The sequence below is a fragment of the Crocodylus siamensis genome, chromosome 13, assembly GCF_052110815.1.
Source record: "Crocodylus siamensis isolate JL-2025a chromosome 13, ASM5211081v1, whole genome shotgun sequence".
In the NCBI taxonomy this organism is placed as follows: Eukaryota; Metazoa; Chordata; order Crocodylia; family Crocodylidae; genus Crocodylus; species Crocodylus siamensis.
In genome coordinates, this window is record NC_143407.1 from 34,514,550 (window position 1) to 34,539,263 (window position 24,714).

The window sequence follows — 24,714 nt, forward strand, 5'->3', positions numbered from 1 at the left end:
TGCATGGGGATGGGAGCTTTGCAGGATCAGGTGCGCACGCATTTAGAGCCCGTCTGGGTCTCAAACGTAGGGATAAACCTGCATACTTCCTCCGAGACGTTTGGGCAACGTGCCACCCTTCCCAGCGAAGGGGGGGAACAAAGTGTTGTTCAGTAACATGCGGACTGGTAGGTGTTGTGAACATGCAGAAAGGCATTTTAATTTGCATCTCCCTGGTGGAGTCGGAGGCTGAGAGAGGGGTCACTGTTGAGCAATCTGAGGCACTCCCACAGCCCTGGGAATGAGACCAGAACCAGGAATTTTAATACAGTGTTTTCTCTGCAAATGCTTTTGGTCTGATATACAGATGTGCCACTTGCGTAATTGAAGATAAAAGATCATTCTGCTTACATGCATTAAAAACACACACACTCACACACACACATATTCACTGGCTTGCAGCAGGAAAGTGCATTTTTAATGGTAAGAAAGGACATTATGGATCTCAAGATCTGAGAACAAATGAAACCGGTTAGGACGTTGAAGACTAAATCTTTAGTAGCAGCGCATCGTGACTTTGAAGTTTGTGGAGGGTGGGGGGAGTTTCCCTTCATCCAAAACAACTGCATCTGCCTGGTCGGTTAGAAAACGCACACTTTTTGGAAACTTTGCATGAACAGTTAGTACGTTTCACACTGTGCGCTTGGGCTGGAGAGATCTGTTTTCTACAAGCATCTGATTGTTCTTCAAGCTTCTGAGACTTCACGTAGCGGCTAAAATCGGCAACTTGCCTTTCCAAAGTGCCATTTATGTAGCAAAACATCCTAACCCTCTTGACAAACATATACAGCTCTGTGAAACTTGAGAGAATTTTTTTAAGCGCTGCAGTCATCGTGAAAGTCATCTGTGTTGAAGAATATTGTCTCTCTAAATGCTAGTCCTTTATCTCGTGCACTTTTAACCTTCCATAAAATATTCAGAGTTGAGTCTGGCTGTATGCCATAGATTTGGGTATATTGCTCTGTGGATAGAGGAATTTTAGTGTTTGTTTTTCATTTTAAAGGAAACAACAAGCTGAACTTCTTTTTTTTTGTAGACAAATACTTTAAAAGTTCACACATGAAAATGTTTTGTTCGTATCTTCACAATCTCTTCTCGCTTGAAGTAAATCCAGATATTTATGTAAGCTCAGATGCTTTCTTAATTTTTGCAAGTGTTACTTCTTTGGCATCTTAGCACCGAGATGATGCCCTGTAAATGAAATGTGCAGTCTCAGTGGATTTTGATGCTCATTATCCCTTCCCTTGGTGACTTTGTACTTCCTGTGTGCCCTTACCCAACTTGCTAGATGCTGTCACCTTTTTTGTCCAACACGCCAGGTTTAAGTGCGTTACATTAGGCTTCTATGTGGATTCGGCATTAGACTGATCATAGGATAATTCGGCAGTCACTAATAGCCTGAGCAAGTCCTATGACAACAGAAATGTCAGATGTCGTAGGACTTGCTCACACAGCATTTGCCTGTCTTTTCTGCTCTGACAACGTAATGGAGCTGCTTCTGCAGTGTCTTAGTGTCACACAGTCGTGTTAAATGATTTCAACACAGGGATTAATTTTTGGTCCACGCTGAATTTCCTCCCTTGAAAGTGGTCTAACGTCTATTCTCAAACAAAGAAAAAAATCCAATGCTTCCTGGACCTTCGTAGGAACTTCACTGTTGTGTTGGCTACCTGCAGCTGCACAGGAAATCAATAATTGGATGCTCTTCCTAAAGTACAGGCCTCTAGTATCTAAGCCAAGTGACACAGTATTAGCGCTTAGTAGGCCTCTAGCACAGGGCTAACAGCTCTTGCTCTGTCCAACAAAGAGCGGTGGTGCACGCCTGTACTGCCTGGTTCACTGCGGTGAGGCAGAACCACAACCCTTGAGAAGAACATGAAGTTTAATGAGCTTGTGAAAATCTGGTGGGAAACCTCCTTCCAATCTCTTAATTCCAAACAATTAAAACCAGAATAGCTGCCCACCCCATAACGGGGCTGAAAAAATCATCCCCCCACCCCGCTGAGTACACACACATCTTTGCACAGCGAAGACAGCCCCAGAGTGGTACATGGGAAAGCTTTTGGGTCTCCATTCCAGCTGCAGAAGAACGAATAGAAACAGGTAGGGCTGGAAAAGAGCTTTCATTTATGTCCTTGCAAATTCAAAGACATTAAGAAATTAAATCATAAGATAGTATATGGTGCTGACAGTTTAGGGCCATTTCAGATAAACAGTGGCACAGATCCAATCCTTTTGCCTTCTCAAGTGTAGCTTTACTCTACAAACCCGACACTGCACTGAGCTGGATCGTGGTGCCCCTTGCTGGGTAGAGGTCAGTTCTGCAGTCTACTGGTGGGTCCTACCTGCAGCACAAACTCCAGCCGAATCCCTATAAATCCTTTTTTCAGAGCCAGTTCTCTAGTTTCCACCCTCTAACTGACAACCAGTGTTTTTGGAGATAATATATAATCAAGGCTCCCTGTTAGCAGTTACATTCTCTGATGTCTAGAAAGGAACGGTGCTGTTAGCAGTGCGGTTCCATAATGCTGGGCTTAGGAGAGGTTTTGTGTGCAACAAACATTTTCTATGACACATGCACAGCCTTGGCCCTGTTCTGCTTTCAGCAACACTCATGTCAATCCAGAGCAGCCCCATAGGGCCGGATGGAAATGCACTTTATGGCTTCAGTGGAGTTAGGCTGCTTATGTGTAAATATTCATATTAGGAGAGGGTCAAAGGGACATGGCTGGTGTTCAAGCATTGTGGTGCTGGGTACTGTCCACGCAGAGGAGAAAGTTGATGCTTGATGCAGGGCACTTGGGTTGCTCCATCTGAGAGCAGAATCTCCTCTTCTGAGTTTGACAAAAGCCCTGGTATTTTTGAATTGTGTCCATCACCGGAGGACTTAACTAAACCTTGTGCTGGGAAGCAGCATGTGGATTGCAAATGGTTTAAAGCGGTCCTTCAGGCTTCCCCTGTGTTAGGCTGCGAGTTGCTTTGGACTCTTCACTTGGGATCCTTTGGAATAGGAATCCAGAAACGGTATGATGATTGTTAATGACTTCTAATACGTAGCACTTAGATACTGGCCCCATTGTAATAGACCCAATAAAAAATCAAGTGAAAAGACAAACTGTACCCCAAAGTTTTGAGAGTCTGGATGAAGGACAAGAAGGGGGAGAGCTCCAGCACGGTCCCGTTCTAGGCGAGAGGACGGTACAGGCTCTGATTCTGAATTGTGCTGCTTTGCTTCTTTTCCAAATGAAAGTAACTTAGATCTAACAGGTGGGTTCTCAACTTTGCCCATTAAATGGCCATCCCAAAATGGTCAAGCCCCCAAAGAAGCACAATCCACCCCAGCCCTTTTTAATAGGATGCTGCTTCCTTCTCTCGCCCCACAGTTGGGCCAACTACTATTTTTGCTTTCTAGTTTTGTGAAAAGGGAGAGAGTAAATTCCCACACATTTACGTGCTTTCAGCTTAAATCTGGACTGCGTGAAATTACCACAATGAGACGTGTCCACACATTCATTAATGTGCCTTTGGTACAGTGCATTAAGTTTAGTACCTCTAATACGAGGTATTAGATAAAAGCATAGTAGCTTTGCTTATGTGCAGTAGCAAGGGCAAACTTCTTTTTGTGACACTTAATGTGCGGTAGACTAATTCTGTTGTGCATTAGTTTGGTTTTTGCCATGATGCACTAATGCGCAGTAGGGCAGTCTACTGCTTTAGTATGGTTTTTCACCATGCTGTGCTAATGCGCAGTAGAGCAGTCTACTGCATTAGCATGGTTTTTGCCGTGATGCGCTAATGCGCAGTAGGGCAGTCTACTGCTTTAGTATGGTTTTTCACCATGCTGTGCTAATGTGCAGTAGAGCAGTCTACTGCATTAGCATGGTTTTTGCCGTGATGTGCTAACACGCAGTAGAGCAGTCTACTGCACATTAAGGCGAATTGTGCAGACACACCCTGAATGACAGGAATAAAACCACGAGATAAAGGCCCAAGTGGCTAATATGTCACGCCACTTCCCAGATCCCAGCCTGTTAATTGTGTAATTCCTAACAAATCTTCAGTAGCGTGCACTAATCTTTGCACTTCTCCCCTCCTCCTCCCCACCAACTTAGATCCTTGCCAGAGATCTTGTTCCTTTAAAAATGCCATCTATATAACCTCAGAAATATTCGGCACAGAAAAAGGAAAAAGGAACTTGACATTAGTTGAGCTTGAAAGGCTTGGTGCTGTGAAAAGTGACTGACGTGTGAAAAGAGGCTACAATTAGTTCTTTCCCCAAGCACTCTTCCATTCAGTCCAGGGTCACTCCTTCAGCAGGCTGAGGCTTTGAGCATAATGTGTTGTGACAGTTTGAGATGATGAAGAATAATTCTTGTATTCAGAGTTGCTGCTGCTTCCCCACTACCCTGACACATCAGGCTGGCTGTCATTGTATCGTTTATCCAGGCTGCCATGCTGCCATGCTGTAGAGGAGTTTGTGCAATTCTCAGTAGGTAAAGGAAGGGGTCGGCTCTTTCAGCAAATGATTTTTGAGGATATTTTGAAACTGTGCTTAACAGCCTGCTGTAGGGGAAGTCCAACGGAGAGAAAGGAAAAGCCATTAGAAGAAATAATGCACTAGAGATGAGATTTTTGAGTAGACATAAAGGAGATACCATGGCTTCAAGTGGACCACTGCGGAGAAAGCACAACTAAGAAAGGCAGCATAATTTATGAGTGTTCCGGGCAAAAGAGGGCTATATAGATTTTCTTCAGGCATTGAATTAATGTGCCATATAAAATGGCTTCACATTTAGGCTTGGCAAGGCTTTCTACCTTTCTAGATTTGATGTAGTCCTCTGACAGATCCTGCAGCTTTTTGGAACTGAATAGACAGCACCCTGGCTTGGACTGGTGCCTGGGATAGCTTGTTACATGCTGACATGCACCTGAGGACCGCAGCAGGGACCCCCGTCCAATTTGTCACCACGCGTAATAAAACAGAGGCTTCGGCTTGCGCTCAGATGAGACAGGACGGCGAGGATCAGGTGCATGTGGTAGGTAAGAACGGAAGGGGATCTGTTCTGGTTTCTCCCAGCCGGCTCCTGAGCGCTGCACAATCTAGCGTGATGGGAACAGAGCGCAGACGCTGGTTTTCAGCACTGGCAGGGATGCAAAAAACAAGGTGGAACTGGAAGGGAGCTAATGGAATGTGCATTTCCGTGCTTTTGATTGCCCGTTATCTGACAGCACTTCGACTGCGTCTGGTCCGGTCTGGGCATCTCTCGGACTCCCCCGTGCGCCTAAACATGAACTGCTCCCTGCAGCTTTTCTTCAGCCTCAGTGGGGTCCCAGCTCCTCCTGCCACAGCACATCCCAGCACGGCTGTTACCGACCCCTGGTTTTCTGCCAGCCGCACTCATTCAGTGGAGCAGCCAGAGACTGCCAACAAGAGGGGCATGACGGTACCCGGTGAAGGCGGCAGGGGCAATACTGCACGCAAAAGGTCGTTATCTCTGCATTCGAGTGGGAACGCCCACCTGGTCCTGCAAGCAGGCAGGTGCCCTCAGCCCTCCCAAGGCCAGGCACTAAAAGACGTGGTGTGAATGTAACAGCAGTGGGAGGTCACTGGGACCAGTGATTTCGGAGGCCCAGGTAGAGATGCCCTGGTTTCCTGAGAGTGCACAGCACCTGCTCTCTGCAAGTCAGGCCTCTTCTAAAAGTCTCAGGTTGGGGCATCCAGAAGCTTGAGGCCCTCCAAACCAAGGCCAGATTGACAAAAGCAACAGCCCCTTTATTGTCTCTGCTTTGGGGGTGGGAACATACTCCCTGCACCAGTATACAGGGTAGCAAGGCTTGGAGGGACCCAGTCGTCTGGACCCAGTGCCATAGGTATGCAGAGGGCTTTATGAGCACAAGGCCCCTAGGGGCTTACCTCTTGTTATAAACACCCCCAGTGCAATGCCCAGTGAGAAGCTGGCAGAAGTACCTTGGTGGAGGGTGCACAGATATGACCCACTGTCTCAACTGAATTCTCTCCCACATCCTGCTATTTCAGTGTGGCTGCCGTCCTTCAGGTCCAGATCTGGCCGCCAGCATTTCAGGTCAGCCCCAGAACAGCTGCAGGAGTATCTGCATGAGGAGAGGAGCAAATGTGACATTGTGGACCGAGAACGGGCCCTGGTTCTCATCTGAACATTCGCAGCCAAGTCAACAGCACGAACTAGGCCCCAGCTCTGGCCATTTCCTGCAGCATGCACTTATGCCTGCTTCGTCCTTTGGATTTTTTTCAGGGGAAGCTAATGCTCTGAGTCCTGGACTTGGAGATTTGTATTCCTGATTGTGATCTTGTCGACATTGGTGCGACTCCACTGACTTACATGGAGTTAATCCTGCCCTGCACTAGCACGGGTTTTGAATCCATCCCACGGCCACAGCGGCATGCGGGTGCAGACCTGCGTAGGAGCTGGTGCAGAATCGTTGTTGACATCTGCATCTCTCTTCCCTTATTTTTAGAGCCCCATGGACCCTGGTTCCTTTTAAACCTGATACACGTGTGGCACCAGAGACTACTTTTGTTGCTGTTTCTTTCTCCAGTGCAGTTCGGTTTGCACGTGCTCGAGCCCCTGGTAATGCTGCGATTCCCATCGACTCTGGCGTTGCCTGTTACGGTTAGCATCAAAAGTGAATACAGGCTGCTCCTGAGCTCCCCTGAACTAGCCTCCTCCTCATGACTTCAGCAGATGTTCCTGCTCTTATTTTTTTTTCATTTTCAAAGCCAATCATAACTTTGCAAGTTGTGTCCCTCTGGGATGGGGGCAGGTTTCAGTATTAACATTTCCACTATTAGCACTTATTTGTATTTGTGTTTGTTTTTCACGGGCTTTTTAATGCCTCTGGGAGCCATTATGGGGACAAACTCATGCGAGCACTGGTCTTCTCACAGTATTTCACTTCCTCCATGGTGGAAATGCTCTGAGGAGAGCAGGTCTCATGTTATTTTGACCCCATAAATGGCTCCCGGCGGTCCCCTTCTTCCTTCTCCCACCCACTCCCTTCCCCCCAAATCAAATATTTAGGTTTCTGCAGGGCCTGACGTCTCAACCCTGCTTATCTTGCCTCCACAGAAGCAGATGACAGTTACCACGAAGCAGAATAGCCTCCAAGTCTGTGGAGGAGAATGGGTTTTATGCGATACACAATTTGTTGGCTACTGTACAAGCTCATTAAAGTGTAGCATAAGAGGTTGTTTTACTGATACATTTAAGGAAGTTAATACATCTCGACAGCGAATGCACAGGGAAATAGAGATGCAATAACCCTCAGACAGACTGGGGCCAACTCCATTCCTGGCGTAACTCCACTGAAGTCAACGGCACTACTCCAGGGACGGATATATCCTCCTCTGTTGGGCCAGTGCTAAGCCTCTGACCTCATGCAACTACCATAAGCGAGGACAGTTCAAGCCAAGGCTGCCATTCAGCTTCCTTATGCAGGTGAATTCCTTTGTGGGCTTCATTTTTAAGTGAACTTGATTCCTCCCAGTCAGGAAGGAGGAAACCTTGCTTTACGGTATGTGCTGTCCCTGCTCCACGGGACGGGGAGGGCTACCTCGCGGGCTGAGAATCTGGACACGATGATGGTGACGATAATGATAGCAATAATGCAAATAATAATAATGCTAGTGATAACAGCAATAATGATGATGATGATTTCCAAAGATTCGAGAGCATTTTAACAAGGTTGGCAAGTAAAACTATCCCCGTTTTACGGACTGGGAAGCAGACAGAGCAAGATTAAGACTTGCCGAGATTCACATGGGAAGTCAGTTGCAGAGTCCGGTCTCGGGATCCCCGGGCCATTCGCCTGCCCGATAAACATGACGTGTTCCTCGACATTTGATGCGACTATTTACAGCCTGCTCGCAGCGTACATTTCGCTTGTAAGGTAGTGGAGACTTTTGCACAGTGTCAACGTGGTCAGGACTTGAATGAGCCATCTAGTGGCAAAAGGCTCATTATCCCTTGAGTATTTCGTGCTCCCAACGTGACAGAAGTTTGTGATCCCTGAATAGTTCTGGATACGGGCTGAAATGCCCCAGACGTCCAGCTGCCGTCTGTGCCTTGGCTGACGGCAGAGGCTGGTACCTGCTGCTTTGCCATCTAGTGGAGAGGTACAGAAATAGCCACCAACTGTGGGAGCTGCCCCAGGACAGCTGCACATCTGTCCCTTCCTGATCCAGATGTGACTTACAAAACCAGCGCGTGGGTGTTTGTTGAAGACCGAGGTGTTTTTTCACTCCCTCCTTAATGCGATGAGCAATGCAGACAGTTTCCCCACAGAGAGAGCTTGGGGGTTTTTTTTTTCAGCGACCTGATATCGCTGTGCAACGAAGAGGTTTGCCTCTGTCTGCCGTTTTGCAGCATCCCACAAATACACATAACTGAATGGTTTTCAAAGACATTGAGCCCCTGCAATTCCCATGGCGGGGGCGTAGATGCGCAGACCTGAGTCTTAAACCCAAAACTGCGCTGTAGGATCATACGCCTCTCGCTGAGGAATGGCAAATGTGCAGGCCCTGTTACCGCACAGGCCGCAGTCATGCAAAACCTCAGCCAGACTCTCCCGTAGTTGTGCACTCTTCACCCCAGCCGGGAGCCAGCGCCGTACTGCTCAGCACATGGGCTTTATGGGGACAGAAATGGTCTTTGGGAATTCGTAGCATTAAGGAAAAATAAATGCCTCTCCTCTCTCTCCTTCTTTTGTTACTGAAAATGCAACATTTGCCTGAAAATCAATTATGATCCAGAGAGAGAGGGAGAGAAAGAGAGGGCGAGGTAACCTCATAAGGAGTTCAACCGTCTTAATGATGTTTGATTGGAGCCTACCCGTGGTCTATCTTTCTGGTGATGGCTACACAGTGAGTGAAAGCTCTGACGTGAGACGTTTAACCAAAGCCAGCTGTGCGCGAGGGGAGATAAAAGCACAAAATCAGACAGGATAAGCACAGTATTAGTGTGGGATACGCCACTCATTTCTGATTTAAATTACTGTTTTTACTTCCTGAACTCATGGGAGAATAAGGATGTGAAGGAAAACGAAGAGGTTTATACATGTACATTCCTTTAACAAAATACTGGCAAGAAATCATGATTAATACAGCTGAGGTCATTATCATTGCTTCTTATGGGTGTACTGACTTCCTGGGGATTTGCTTTTTTTGTGAAACCAACCCAGATTATCTCCACTGTGAATTACTTGCGTGATCAAGTATTAAATTCACCACCTCTTTCTTGATGAAGTGTAAATTCAAACAGATCTGTTATCCCATCAGTGGACACACAAGTCACATGCGTGCTAGTGGGACCTGCGCACTCGCTACTTCAATGGGATAGTTTGGGTTTAAATGAAGGTGAGACTGTTAACTTTCTGCACCAAGATTTGTCCTCATCTCCGTGTCCCGCTGCAGCAAAGGGACGGTCGGACATTTATAAATGAGCTGGAATCCCAGGATGAGACTGAAGCCCGGGAATGGCAAAGGTGCAGTAAAATTTGGCAGGGAACAACGCTTGGAACCATTCATCCAAATCCTGAAGTCCATTAGTCACTTCCTAATCAGCGCACTCGAGCAGCATTCCCACTGAAGTCAACAGGGAAATCTGTCTGTCTGCTCCATGCGTTCACTGAGCATCTTGGAGCAGTCTCTTAATCACGGCCAATGGCTTATAGACAGACCCAGGATTTCTTTCTTCTCTTCCTTTCCTCTCCCAGAAGAATTCGTAGGGACTGCACATTACTGGTCTTATTCTTTGCTTTTATCCCTCCTCCTTGAAAGGGAGGACTGAGCAGGCCTTGCAAGGACCACAGTTTTGCAGCGGTCTCCCGGCGAGTACCGGGGAGAGGACGTCTGCACTGGATGTGGGACCCTGCCTCGTATCGCTGCTGCGTGCTGACGCTGAGTGCTGGAGAGCGTGATGCTGTCCAGCGGCGTTGCCACTGAGTCAACTGTTGGGTTCAAGTGGCTCGTGGAGAGCTGCAGTTAGAAATGATATTCTGCACGCACACGAGAATACCAGCGTCTCAAGATTAGGAAGCAACAAAGGCTTTGGGAGGTCAGCTGGGGGCGGGAGGTGGGGAGGCTACAACTTATCAGTGTGCGTGACGGGTGAGAGGGAAATAATCCCAAATGCTAGTAGTAGCCTTAGAGTCCCGAGCTTGTGCAGAGTCTCATCCAGGCCTCTGTGGTCGATACAGCTTCATCACCTTTCTTTCACGGCCTGTTTCTATGTTCCTCTCCAACAGCCTCACCCGAGGGGCTCCCAAGCCATGGGGATGCTCCCATCAGGGTACAGAGCACAAAGGTGGGGAGCTACCATGTCAAACCGCATCGGCCAAGCACAGACGTTGTGGGTCACTGTTAGCGAGCATCACAACACGGCTCCTTTTCTAGCCCCGTCATCTAAGCAAGCGAGGTTATTTCATCGCTCGTCAGCCAGCCTTTTATCCTTCTGCTCAGCTCCACCTCGCGACTCCGAGCTTTGACATCTTGGCACATCCTGCAAATCGCTTTTAATTGTCCCCCCCTCCCACCACCACCACCAAAAAAGCGATTACACACCACATCTGCAAGACAATGCGGAAGGTCTTAATAAAATCCCACGTATGTTCGGGCTGAAACACAAGCCCGGGGAAGAAGTAGAAACAGCAGTTGGGTTGCCTCTGGAGTGATTCGTCAAATCACCCAGTAAAAGATGGATGACAAGCGAACGTAATGTTAGACCAGGGATACAATAAACAGATTTGTCAATAAAGTGGCCTTCTAATGGTAACCTTCATTCTTTTATCTGAAACATTAACCAGGGCCTGTTTTCTCTTTCCATTGCAGAGCTGCAGCGAGAGGGAAGCATAGAGACGCTAAGTAACAGCTCGGGTTCCACCAGCGGAAGCATTCCTCGCAATTTTGATGGTTACCGATCGCCTCTCCCGACTAACGAAAACCAGCCCCTGAGTCTTTTCCCTACAGGATTCCCTTAAATTAGTCAAACATACGAGGAGAGATTCAGCCGGGGTAACAATCTCGATGTGCATTTTCACCCACCGGTTAGCGGCAGTGCTGGATGGTTCTCGTTACCCTAATAAATATTGACGACTTTTCTGCTTAAAAAAAATAAAAAATCTTCCTGCAGCGTATTCTCAAAAATACTGAATTTGTTTTCCTGTGCAATACTGATAAGGAGAGACTCTTTTTTTCAATCATAACAGCTTCGTGGCTTCTTTTTGTTGTGTTTGGAGAGAGACTGTTTAGAGGAGAAATATTTTTTAAACCTGTTTTTTTGATGGAGCATATGATTTTACAGTCGTTATCTGCTTCTTCATGTTAAATGGGGAGGGGGGGGAGATAAAAGGGAATCCGCCTAACTTTAGTGGCGCATGGGCCATTCAGCCAGTGAACTGTAGCTGTTTGCAAAAGTGCTGAGCATAAAAGCAAAAACTGGAGGGAGCGAAAACTCAAGGACTGTCTAGGAGATGGACAGTGGCTAAGGTTGATTATATTATTACTTCATTTCTGCCCTTGTTCCCCACTGATACTAATTGATGCCAGGAGTATTACAAATGGGAAAGTTTCTTTTTTTTTTTGTTCTTGGGAAGAGGTATCTTTATTGCTCCGGTTCTATTCTAGTCCTGTATTTTAGAAATGTACTTAATGGACTAACTCAAGTTGCGAATTGCTCTTATTTGGTTATAAAAAGTGATCACTGGAACTCTGCTATCTGTCCAAAATTGCATGTGTCATTGAATAAACCTAAGTTAAACAAAAAATGGCTTTGGTGGTCCCAGGCTGTGCGCGCAGTCTCTCTCTTTACTGCACCAACTAGTCTGCGAGTATTTCCCACCTCAGCCTGAACCCCTAACTCTCTGTCACTTGTGTCAGAACAGAGTTTTCTTTATGTTGCTGCTGGTGCCTTATCTAACGGATGCCAGCCTCTCTGGAAATCAAGCTGGTTGCCGCATTACTTAACCTGTGTGCAAATGCTTTGGCCATGGCTCTTTGCAAGCTGAGTTTTCAGAAGCTGCTTTTCACGAAACAATCTCAATAGCCCTATGATGCAGCCTGATCATCTGTGGGTTGTGTACTCGGTAGACGGCGGCTGTGCAAGTCGGGCGTGCCCCTTTCACACTTGGTGAAGCCAGAGATTGAGGGCCCAGAAAATTCTGTACGAGGAAACGTGTCTTTCCCAGGTCACAGTTCCCACATGGGGAAGGATCCAGTGACTGGAGAGGTAGCAAGGTAGATGGCACCTCCTGATCTCCTTGGCCTGGAGTGGACGAGCCTTGGACCCATTTAAGAGGCTGCCTCTGGTTTGCATGAAGTCCGGGTCTGTCCTAAGCCACCTCTGCTGGGAGGGGATGGCAGGGACTACCTCTTGCAGGCAGCATTACCTCCTGCTGGTTTTTTCACAGGTTCAGAAAGTAAACGTGCGGACCTGTCCTAGTTAGTCCCTTTGCCCAAGACACCTCCACAGGGTACTAACAGGAGACATGCATCTAGAAGATTCAAGACTCAAGTCTTTGCTTCATGGGTAGGGGTACGTATCTCAGACTCCCGCACTCCCAGGGCCCAGTGGCCAATGCAGCCTTAACCATGGCATATTGATAGATGGCTCCTAGCAGCTTGTTCGGATGCGCACCCATTTTACACACCAGAGTAAAACAGGAACACTTGGGCCCGATCCAAAGTGGGGTATAAACTGGCAGAGACCCCAGCACTATGCCATTTATATAGCTGGGGATTTGTCCCAATGACTCCTGTGGAGCTACACAGCTTCATGCACGTTGAGGATCTGGGGCCCTGCCTTTCACCTGTTGCCTGCAGAGACGCCCTTTAACACACGATGCATTAATAGGAACTTGGACAAAAAGACGGGACCTCCAAAACCCCATGCTGTGCACCGTGCACACTGCGTTCAGCAGCACACGTGTTGACAAACTAATTGCGGCTTGCGCAATGCAGCCGCATAAACCTGAACATCTCAGCCAGCTTTTGGAAGAAGGAGAAACCCAGGAGGGACTCTCAGGTTCTGAGATTTCCTTCCTACTGCTTTTTTCACATAATTCATTTGAGTTGTGGAAATGAAAGGAAATCGTTGAAACCCACAAATCTTGTTGCACTCCCATAGCTTTAAAAACAGCCGCCTCGAATGATGAGAAATGGACCATCTTGACTCCCACAGCCTGTCCCCGCACACCAAAAATCAAATCCACTCTCTGACTACATTTTTTTTGTTTAACACTGAGTCTCGGATCACAGAATAATGGTTTTTTTCTTTCTCCCTGGGCTAGAAACCGCTACAAATTGGAATTCACAGGAATACTTTCAGGGCCTCGTTGGGGTTTTTAGGAAATGCTTCCTTCTGAGATGGATGGGCGCTGGCCTGAGAGTGAGGTAAGGGCACGCTGGCAGATCTGGCCCCCCGGTGCTAACCGCTCCGCTACAATGCTCCGCCTCTTTTATGTCTGCAAAATAATGGACTGAACTGAGCAAATTAGTGTAAGGCCTGGCAGGGTGAACACATGGAACCACAAGGTCAAGTCAGTCCACACCAGTTAGGATTTTTAACACAGTTCAAGCCAAGGTCAGTACCAGAAGTTCAAACAAAATCCAGATTAACACATACAGAAGGGATTGTGTTGTCACCGTGAGTCTCGTTTCCTTTCAGTCTTGCCAGAGAGCAGCCATCAGGGACAAACTTCTTTGAAAGGAAGGCGACTGCTGTTCTTCCTATTGCTGTAGCCTCAAATAGCTTTGTTGCTAGTCCTTTATGAACACGCAAAGTGGGATGATGCCTAATACAGAATGGTGTCACTGGAAATGTATTTGTTGTTGGCAGGCATTAAATCACGTTTTTATAAGTGCTGCAATATGGCCATGTGGAAATTCCCAGTCTGCAAGAAACTCCTTTGAATCAGGATATTTTGTTTAAAGGGGGGAGATTTGCAAACTGGAATTAGTGTGAAAACATTTTCAGTCTGGTTTGTAAAGAAGAATGTGCTGAATCCACCGCTGGCGACAGCCCCAAGCCGAACTGCATCTGCAACATTAGCACCGCGCTCTGCAGCCGCAGAGCCTTGTTTTGTGATGCTGGTCATTTAGCTTGGCTATAGCCACAGATGAGCCAGCGCTGTAGCTACTCCTTGCCTGGGCCGGCGAGAGCTGAGCATGCTGCAGCGGTGAACCTGTGGACCGACTCCACAAGACACATACGTGTTGGCCTAACTTTAGGCTCGTGAGTCATCCACTGAAGTCATGTGTAAGCCCCTTGCCAAAGGCAGTCCAGATAACATACCCTCTTTGGACAAAGAGCCAAGTGTCTGAAAGGGACAACACCTCTCCACTTCCTCTGTGACCTTACAGCCCTATTGGCGTGAGGCTGCTGCTTGAGGATGCTTGCTGGAAACCTTCCCGTTTTGTTTGCTGTGGTGTAACCGCATGAATGTTAAGAGTGGTCTGCCAGCATAAAAAGGAATAAGATTTGGCCCACAGGGTCTGATTCTTACTTCGCCGTGGCATGCTCAAAGCTAGGAGGAATTGCCCTGCTGCTCCTACCAGAGTCTGTAGGGTCAGCCCTTTGCCTGGAAGCCTTTTCAGGCCTCTTACTGCTTGCCCCTCTGATGAATAATATGGGCACCAAAGGCATCATTCAAGTCAAACGTCACATTTCACTGGTTTCAATGCAGACAGAATTTCACTCTCCTGCTCAATCCAAATCTGGCGAAGGCAAAGTAAAAAAAAAGACTCCCAAGGCTTCGCTGGACTGTGACTCAGACTCCTCCCGAGCAATGCAACTAATCCGCAGCACATTTCAGAAGTGCTATCGGTCCAAACCACATGGCCGGCAGGCAGAAATGCCCTGCCTCGATACAAAACGCAGCCTAGACTGGAGCCCAAAAGACCTGCTGGACTTGCAGGTTTTTAAACTGCTTCCAGTAGTAGTAAGTAGTGGCTTCCTGCTGAGTTCAAAAGGCAAAATGTCTCATTTGAGGCTGGCGCGACTGTATATCACCCTCTGTACAAAGTGGAGCCCTTCTATTAAAGCTGGGTTTGGGTTTCATGAATTAACATGAGATATTGCTTTCTTAGTCTATCCTGGTTTCTGTAATACACCCTCGTGTTTATTGCACTTAAATCACGGGAGAGGATCCTTGCCCGGCAGCAAAACTGGAAAGAAAATGACCTCTGAATGCAGCGGTTTGTAGTTCAGCTCCTCTTTGTTTTAGACGTAGGCTGGCTCTCAGCACGAGCGCGAGGCCTGGGCCTTGCACAAGATCCCGAGTTTCAGACTAGGATGCGGAGAACGGCTCTGGTGAAGGCAAAGCAGCAAGGGCCAGATCCCCCAGGTTCACTTGGCTGCGTCCGTAAGATGGTGCAACCATAAACCCTGCCTTGCCAGGCGGTTATGCCAGATTTGCATTGCCAGGGTGGCACAGAGTTGCCGAAGCAGACCCATAAACCTAGCCCTTAATGGTCAGTGCACAGAAATGGTGATTACCAGCCATGCCCAGCTAGCAGAGCGTAGCATATGTGCTGGAAATGTGCTGGTAACGCAGCTGCCTTCCAGGGCGCGAACTGATCAAGTTAAAAACCATCTAAAAAATACACGTCTCAAGTCCCGAATAGCCTTGCAGAAGGACTCCCGAGCATGGGGCTTTCCTTTAGGAAAAGGGGCTGTGAAATAAGCCCCATCCTCCAGAAACAACCAGAGAAATGTGCCTGTTGCTCACTCTTTCAATTAGACTTGATTAGTGGGATATTGGGTGGGAGGGGAGGTTTCGGAGGATTAAAATTGCGCATGTGACTATTCCCCCCCGTATTTCGTTTATCACAGCTTTGGAGAAGAAAAGGCCGTTGGCTTGTTCTCATGCAGGGTAGGAAAGTTTGCACCATTTCCTGTTGTCTTTCCCTTATGCTCCTGAGATATTGTAAAAATGTTCGGTATCCTCCAGTAGGTTGTAATCACTTCACTCTAATGTTTCGCAGCTGCTAAGTGTAACTTTAAACTGCACCATTTGAATGCTTACAATTAGCAAGTAAGTGGGGCTGAGATCACATCTTTTGAGTTTCAGCAACAACAACAACAAAAAAAAGAAGTTGCTTAACTTTGACCAAAATTGGAATAAAGTTATGGACCTCGACTGGAGGTTTGGGAGTTTTTTTTTAACAGTTATTCAAAGTGCCTCTAACAGAGGGAAAGTAATTAAATCCCTTGCTTAGCCATTTGCACCGAGGAAAGAGGCATTTGGACAAATGTGTGTGGGGTTGGGTTTGGGTTTGTTTTTTTAAAACCATGTATTACAGTTACACTCTCCCCAGTGCTGTTGCTTTTGACTGATATCGCTGTAGCTGATTAAAATGAAATGAATAGCTGAAAAGAGGAGTTCATGCCTGTTTTCTGCTTGTCACCTGCCCCTTCCTCAGCATGTTTCTGACCCCACGATTAATAATACAGAGAGGCAAAGACTGAAAGTTGGCATTTTCCACACCAGATACGATCCGGTACGAGCCTCTGGCCAGGGCAGCGTTAGGCTGGGTGTCTCCGGGCTGGATGCGAGCCTAGGGACGTGTGTTAAATCCTGCCCACAGTGCAGAAGGAGAAGGCATTAGGAAACGAAGGTGCTACATTCCAGCGGCATTGCCAGCTCTCCGGAGGGAAGGGGAGCAGCAATGTACAGAGCACGTTGCCAGAAAAAGCGATTACCTCAACCAAGTGGCACACGCCGCATGGATTTTGATAGCTGGGGTGAACCGGATCCAGTTTGGGGTGATGCTTCCCAAGGCTCGGTAGGCATGGGTGCCTGGTGTACCGGCAGATTTGATTGCAAATCAGGCCACGAGTCTAGAAAGTCCCCACGTGGGGTGAAAGGGGTGGGTGGGGTGTCCCCATGTCTGTGAGATCTCCGACAGGCAGATTTGGATGCTGAGCTGTTTGTAAATCCATGCCCCGCCTTTGACAAAACTTCTCCTCCTGTTTATTCCTTAAACATTAATTGAATAAAGGTGGACGTGGGAGCCAAAAGTCCACTGATGATTCAGCACCTCGCCAGATCTAGTTGCCTGACCAGCCCTTCCCTCCCCTGAGTCTAGCAGAATACAGGTCTGGTAAAACAGAGTCCACTGCTCCCCGGTCCTGTGCAATGCCCATGCTTGCTAAAGAGAGCAGGTTACAAAATGATAAAAGCAAAGGGTTTGTGTCAACACAGGGCCGAGCTGCAAACCTGTCCAATTTTCCAATCCCATGTTATAGTTCAGGTGCTAGCCACTGGTATGGACCGCTCGGACTGAGATGCCGCTGTAGGTTGCTGATTCTCCCAAAGACACACCTTGGGTTTTGGTTCCTGCCCATCTCTCGTGGAAGACACTGGCTCCATTCACTGTGGTTGCACATCGCACTTTTGTAGCACCTCTCCGCCAAAGATCTTCACTTGTTTTAAAGCACTCATTTGTAAAGCTCGAGCAGCAACTTGGTGAGTTAAGTAATATTCCCCTTGTGCAGATGAGTAAACTGAGGCACAGTAACACTGACTTGCCTGAAGCTGCGGGGCTCATTAGTAGCAGAAGCTTAATTCCTAAGCCTCAGTTATAAGCCCCTGGCTATTAGGGTGGCACAAACATTGAAGAGCTCTTGCTGTTTGTCCTGATAACATTTGGTGAGAATCTGCAGCACATTATCATTGTCCTTTGGGGCCTGGGTTGCATAGCCCTCTCTGTTAGTCACTGACAATTATTCTTACTGATACTTGACACATCATTAGATGTCCCACTTTATTCTTCCTGTTGAAGTCTGGGAGGTGTCAACCTGACAGTCACCACTGCATTAATCATAGTGATTGTGTCTGGAACAAAACCAACCGAGCAAAAATCCCCTGGATTTAATTGTAATCTCTCCATACACCTCCTTGTAGGCTCCTGGGCAGGTCGCTTGCCTGGTGACAAAACGCGGGCCTGTGGCATACCCTGAAATCTCTGTGTTTTGGCATCTGTGGATTCTTGCTGTCTTTAAACAAAGATGGGCTACACGGGAGAAGCTGGGTGCCAGTTCCTTGGCTTTCTCCTTATGTCCCACAACGTGCTAGGCAGGGCAGATTGCCGATGACAACTGTTTAATACTGATATTGCTCATGGTTTTCAGAGACCCCGGCTGGAAACCAAAACACCCGGCACCCTGGACAGCGCGCTGACGCCCCAACACTGCAGAAGGTCACTACGAGCGGTGCAACGTGAACACCTGACCTGATGCCTCCTCCCAGGGTTGGATCCCCTGCCACCTGGGAACAAACAGCCGGGGCAAGAAAAATCCAGCTGTGCAAAGCAGCCTGAGACATAAAGTCCATATTGCACAAAACTCCTGACAACTGCCCGCAACTCTGGGGCGATGGAGCGTGGGCAGCAGCATGGGAAAGGCTTCTGCTTTTTATCAGCCAAGAGGCAAGGCCAGCAAGCATACGACCAACTCTGAAAAGTCAACGGAGGCCAGTGCACCCATGGAGGCTCCAGCCTGTGTGCATGACCTTGGCAGCCTGTCCAGCAACCCACATGAAGCACGGGCTGCATAAGTGAGTGCAAGAGTTGCCCCCCAGCCTCCTCCGTCTCTTTCTGGAGGAGAGATGGAAGTTCTCTCTCCACCTCCCACTGCAACCGGGAGATCAAAGGAAGAGGCAACTCCTCTAGCAATTGGAGATGAATGATGCAAGGACTTGTGACCTGAATTCCTCCTCCAGTAGCTGCAGGCTCTGCTTTTACTTGGACCCTTGCATTGCCATGGAAAATTTGGGGCCCAGGCCCTTAGGGAATAGCTCCCTATTGACCAAAGCTGAATGAGAACTAAGGGAGCTGGTACCAGAAAAGACCATGCAGGCTTGTAAGGAAGCTTTCACTGCGGCAGGTAAGTACTGTGAACATCTTGTCGGGATGATGAACTTCGCAGCTGCGCTGGGGAGCTGGGTGATCTTGGAGACCGGCGAGCCCCGCAGCGCACGTGAGCGAATTGGAGCCGAGAAGTGACATCCCACGGCCTTGCAGGCAGGGAAGTAGCAGCACCCCCAGACAAGCCAGAGCCCTCAAGCAGCAAAGGACGCGTGCCATTCCTCACGCAGTCCGAGACTGGGAGATGGGTAAAGGCCACTGCCAGCGTCTGCAAATGGCCCTGTTTGTTCTCAGTGGGGGAAACAGATGCAACTATTTCCCAAAAGTTTTGGTTCCCTCAGTTGGCCTGGGTGCTGGGTCTCTCATTGCACCGGTTCGCAGATCCCACTTCCAATCCAGATTCTGTGGGTTTACGGCCCCTAGTCTGGGAACCACCATCCTAGACTGGGAGCAATTTGGGACCAGGACTGTTGTCTTTTTGTGTGTATCCGTGCCATGCTCAGCCCACGAGTGTTGCTTGACTGGGGTCCCTGGGCACCGCTGCCATTTGGTGATAAACAGCAGCCGCTAGAAGGCCCGTTATAAAGCAGAGGCGAGGCTATGAACTTTCTCAGGCACTTGGATATCACAAAGTGTTCTCCAGCATTAGCAAGAAGGCTAGGAATAGGCCAATGATGTGGTTGACAGCAATTTGAAGTTAATTTCTACCGTGATGCACTTCAACAAAAAAAGGTCATCGGGTTAAAATCCAATCTGTAAGCAAGACCTGAAATGCCTCTTTAAAATTAGCATGTCATGAACTGGTTACGGCGCAGACCGCACTATTTTTTTTTCCCTTTTATAGAAGGCAATTGCCTTCCTTCGCATATTTACAATATCATTACTAAAAATATAATGAACACGCTTTAGCAAGAGCACCCGGTCTCCATTACTGTATCTGATTTACAGCATGGCACAAAACTAAAACCTAGCTCTGAAACAGATGGGAAATGCCACAAAAGACGTGTGACCTGAGCGCAGGCCTGCTGCCAGGAAGCCCCAACTTCTAATCTTGGCTCTTAAAACTCTGCCCGTAGGCAGCTCCCGTCAACGCTTTCTTAGTCTCCTCATTTGTAAAATGTGAAAAATGTGTCTTTTTTTTTTCTTAAGCTGTACGAAACAGAGCAGAATACCATGTTCAAGGGAGTCAGTGCCACAGTCCACATCCACCCGAACACTGGGAATAATCAGATAATAAACTCCTATGGCCCACCCTCCTCCATCTGCGAAAAGCCAACTTGCACATTTTTATGAGAGAGCAATGATCCCCTGAACTCCCCTTGTGAAGCGAGCAATGACCTTGGTGAGAAACCTTGCACGCACTAAGGTTAATAGTTATATTAACTTGCCGCAGGTCCTGTGATGTCTGACATTTGATGATTTCTTTTAAACCAAAACGCTGGAAAAAACAAATGGTCGGTGGTGTCCTGGTTCCTGAACAGCACAGGAAAGGACTTTGACAAGAGTTAGCAGCGGACTGAAGGTTACGAGCCAATCTCTGCTTGGTCATCCTCATTCAAGCAGAAAACCAGCGGCAGCACCTGCAGTGAGTTGGTTGCCCCGATTTTTCCTCCTCCAAAAATCATAGGGAGGCTGCTCTGCATGCCACGGCTGCAATCCTAGAGGCAGGGCATAGCCCTGATGCAACCAAACCCAACCCACTCTGCTCTGTCCAGGAGAGGGGGATCCCTTCTCAACTTTGGCTTACGCCGAGTTATGCTTTTGCCACCAGTTTAAGTAACTGAGGGGAAAAGTCTGCCTGTCACGTGGAAATGGCAAGTCACTTTCTCACATACGCCAGGGCCACACTGATTTGTGCCCTTGGTAACGCGCAGTGCACAAGGGTGTTGTGCAAAGGGCTAGTCCAGTCTTGCCAACCTCAGGTAGTGTCATGCTGAGTCACGCCCCAGGAAATCAGAAGATTGGCCTGTTTGTCGGCACGGGCTTCCCGTTCGTCCTCGAGTCGGTTTAATTAAGATGCACCTTCGGGTCAAGTTTTCATGATTTTATCTGTGGGCTGAGACATCTCATACCCCATCACAGGATTCCAGGAGCTGGGGATTTACAATACCCCCACCCTTACCCCCATTTATGAGACTTAAGCTGAAATGACCTGAGTTGGAGACAGCGCCAGTCTCAGGACAAGGGAACGCATCCAGCCATCAGTTTTCCAGCATTTCGCACGTGGTCTGCACACCCCGATGCAACAGCGGCTCGGTGGATTAGCTGAGTGCCCCCACGCGAGCCAGACTGCGTGCTCTGCTACAGGCTGGGTTTGCTTTTAATTGAGAAAAGCTGTTGACGAGCATCCACCGAGACGCTGTCCCCTCTGCGATGCGTGCCGGTTGTGTTAATAATTCGGATGCCTCCTTCTGCTTTGATGTTTCTGATTCATGGATTTGGCCAGGGCGCCACAACAGATGCTTCATCTCTGCTCCTCTGGTGGGTGGTTTAACAATTTCTCGGCAATGACACGCGCGGGGAAAGGTGGGATGGACGGCGCCGGGCCCAGGCACCTGTACAAACAGCAGCTTGGGGCAAATCGCTGCTGGGAGCGGACAGCAAGTCGCTGTTGTGAAACAGCGCAGTCCTTTTGAGCTCAGCAATGTTCGGTGAGAACAGAGTACCCAAGTGCCTTTGAAAATCTCCCCTGTGCGTGACTACAGCACCCAGATCCTCCCTGCTATTTAGGTTCCCAACTCTCTTTCATGTTGGTAGGAATTAGGTACCTAAATACCTTCGAAGACCTGAAATGCTGGCAACTGTGGGGTGGGACGTTTGTATGAGGAGGCTCGTGCACAAACCGTGTCTCCTCAATAGCATCCTTTTTTTTTTTTTGCTCCTGCACTCCTCCCCGTCCTTTACTTTGCATCGTACAGGGTCAGGGGGCTGCAGCCCCTGACTACGGAGGGCCATGCTTATACACCTGTTTTGACTCATGGCCGTCACTGGAGCTCGCATGGAGCAAAGCTGGGAGATGCTGTGCCTGATACGCTCTGGGAGGACTCATATAGGTTAAGGCCAAGAAGGGATCGTTATCACTTATCACTCGCTCAGCCAGCCTCCTCCATAATACAGGCTGCAAATATCCAATCTTCTATTGCAGGCCACGAGCCGGCTAATTAGAAGGTGCGTTTGAAAGCTGTCCGTGGTAGCTAATGAAGAAACTTGAAGCGACCTGCGTGAAGCAATTCCCCTGGCACTGAGTGCATGGCTTCACATCTGTGATGCAGTCCAAATCTGAGAGAGATGGGGTTAGGGGCAGACACAAAGCCTTTGCTCTCTGCTGCCGCACGCACCTTTGACCACCGAGCAGGTGGGGACACGTCCCTGGGGGAAGTCAAGTACCGGGGGCTTCAAAAAAGCAGGGAAGTGCAAGGAAGGAAAGGCTTAAAGGGCAGTTTTCTCGGCACTTGAGAGCCGGCGGACAAGACTCACCTGCCGCCCTGCAGCTCTCGCAAGCAGCGGCTCCGTTTCTGCCAGGCTGCAGGCACTCCCCGCTCCCCTTCCCTTCCCGCTGGCGCTCAGGGTCTGAGTCGAGAAGTGCGGACGGATTTACGGAAGACATCCTGGCGTAAGGTGAGACTGGAAGAATATAAAACAGATGGTAACTAGAGAGGCCGGCCAGAGCAAACGAAGGTTGCTTTTTATTTGCAACATGAAGGGGAAGAAATCAAGGGAGGGAATTACTGCGGGTTGTAAAACCGGGGCGACTAATATACGCGGTGCTTAGAGCTTTGCGCTTCCCCCGGAGAGACCTGATCCCCCGTCTCTTGCAGACGCTGGTCCCTTTTACAGCGTGCGAGTGTATTTTCTCAGCCGAGATGCATTGATCCCTATCTGGTGCTGAGTGTACGCAGACAAAGCAGAGGAGGCTGATTAAGCGCCTGGCGGCCTCACCATTGTGTCCACTATCTTTGCTTCCCTTTCAGCTTTTCTTTCCTTGGCACAGGCTTTCAAGCCCGTGTGTCGAGAGATTAGTGACCTATATGAAGGGTAATCCCTTCATGTGCGCACAGTGTTACCTGAGTTTGGGCATCTCGAGAGCCGGCAGGCCGACACAAGAGGAGGCAGGGTTCAGAGAGGAGATATTTCGGGTCTCCCTCGTGTGTGATGAGCGTTGACGCCACCGCCGCACGCTCCTCTCGGGCTGGAAGCCTCGGCCGATGTCGACAGGCGACCCAGGCACCCCGGGGGCAGCTGAGAAAAGAGATAAGCAAAAGGAAAAGATAATGAATCAGGGTGCGAAGACACCTAGTCCCCTGCCTCTCGACCGCTGGAGCTGTCGGGGAACGCGGCCTGGGCTCCTAAGTCGGCGCTTTTGAAATCCCCGTGGGTAAAAAGCAGCAGTGCCACATGGCCGCTGCGTGACGTTAAATTAATCTGTGCGTGGAGGAGCTGCAGGAAGCTCACGTGCCCCCCTGAGCCCCCCATGGACCGCACGTCGATGCCTCTCCTAGTGTCTAGAGCTTTAAGCGTAAAACCAGCTGGAAGAATAAATCGGTGGTATTATTTTGAAGCACCAGCGCTTCCCATAGACTTGCCGTAATCTCTGGCCAGCTTCTAAACTACCAGCTCCTTGAGCAGGGGCCGTTTGCTTCTGCTTCTCCGCTGATGTTGCACGAGGGTTCGTTTGCAAAATCCAACCCAGGGCTCAGATACAAATCTCACCGGAGCCTGCCGGAGTTGGAGAAGGGAGGCAACGTGGGTCAGCGGACACTGCCACCGACTCCCTCGCTCTGCCGCTGACCAGGGTTCCTAGCCTCGGCCGAGCCCCTTCACCTTTGTGCCACGCTCGGCCCCGACCCTGTTTGCTGAATACGTAAGCATCGCTGAGATGGGCTGCCCCGAGCGTGAGCTTACGGTTTCTATAACTCAGGAACCCCACGCGCTCTTGGGAGTTTCTAGGCATTAAAATAATAATAATAATAATCACTGCTGACTCGGGAGTTTGTCAGGTTTTTGATTTGCAAATTGTCATCATTAAATGCCAAGAAGTAGGGCTGAAGTTTGGAAGATGAGCGCACGGAAATGGTCGGTATGCTGCTGCGACAGACCTGGGTGCGCTGCTGGAACAGAGCGGTTTAGTAATTCATCGCCCTGAGCCGGGGCTTCCGGGGGGTTTGCAGTGCGCGCTTGGGTCCTCCTCCTATTTTGGCAGCAGGACAATGCCCGTCGGCTCCTCCGCAGCGGGAGCCAGAGGATGCGCCTGAGCAAACCCGTGAGGCGCTGGACCCGCCGCGCCCAGCTCGCACCCGCCCGGCTGGACGCCGCCCCGCACGGGCCGCGCGCAGCAGCCGGGCTGGCCCGCGGGCCCGGGCGCAGGTGCGGGGGGGGGGGGGGGTCCCCTCGAGCCCCCCCCCTCAGGTCCCGCCGGGCCGGACGCACGCACCGTCGGAGCCGCCGCGACGCGACGCAACCGTTACCGCGCGCGCGCCCCGCCCCGTGCGGCGCGGATTGGCCCGCCGCGTCACGTGGCCGCGCTCCGGCGCCCCCATTGGCGGGAGGCGGAGGGTGTGTGGGGGGGGCGCGAGCCCGGCGGGTGCGGACGCACGTGCGGAGCCGGAGCTGAGGAGCGCGGGCGCGGCGCCGGTTTGCATAGTAATAAAAGACGCGCACGCGTGCCCGGGAGGCGTGCGTGACCGCCGGGGCCGCGCGTGTGCGCTCGGGCCGGGGCGCGCCCGTCCCCCCCCCGCTCCCAGCTCGCGCGGGGCCGGCGGGAGAGCCCCGCCCCGCCC

At 49.5% G+C, this 24,714-nt stretch overlaps 2 protein-coding genes across 7 annotated transcripts in view; one reads left to right on the forward strand and one right to left on the reverse strand.

The window, feature by feature from the left end:
- BCAS3 (BCAS3 microtubule associated cell migration factor) overlaps positions 1-22,402 on the forward strand; it is a 457,217-nt gene extending 434,815 nt beyond the window's left edge. For 2 of the 4 annotated variants that reach the window (XM_090025357.1, XM_090025360.1), the window contains one exon: positions 10,904-22,401. In XM_090025357.1, coding sequence (XP_089881483.1) covers positions 10,904-11,052 — 149 coding nt within the window. In that variant the 3' untranslated portion in view covers positions 11,053-22,401. Of the gene's footprint in view, positions 1-10,903 lie in introns of all 4 variants that reach the window. The other 2 variants (XM_090025358.1, XM_090025359.1) reach the window with 1 other exon arrangement.
- The window catches only part of LOC149854232 (uncharacterized), a 30,943-nt gene extending 6,366 nt beyond the window's left edge, over positions 1-24,577 (reverse strand). Inside the window, exons 1-3 of one of the 3 annotated variants that reach the window (XR_016438865.1) lie at positions 24,034-24,356; positions 23,002-23,176; positions 22,415-22,561 (exon numbers count right to left, since the gene is read on the reverse strand). Coding sequence is in view for 2 of the 3 variants with exons in the window: in XM_090025364.1 (XP_089881490.1) it covers positions 22,501-22,561; positions 23,002-23,176; positions 23,648-23,888 (477 nt within the window). In the remaining variant the exon portion in view is untranslated. The other 2 variants (XM_090025365.1, XM_090025364.1) reach the window with 2 other exon arrangements.
- Positions 24,578-24,714: the final 137 nt, after the last annotated feature.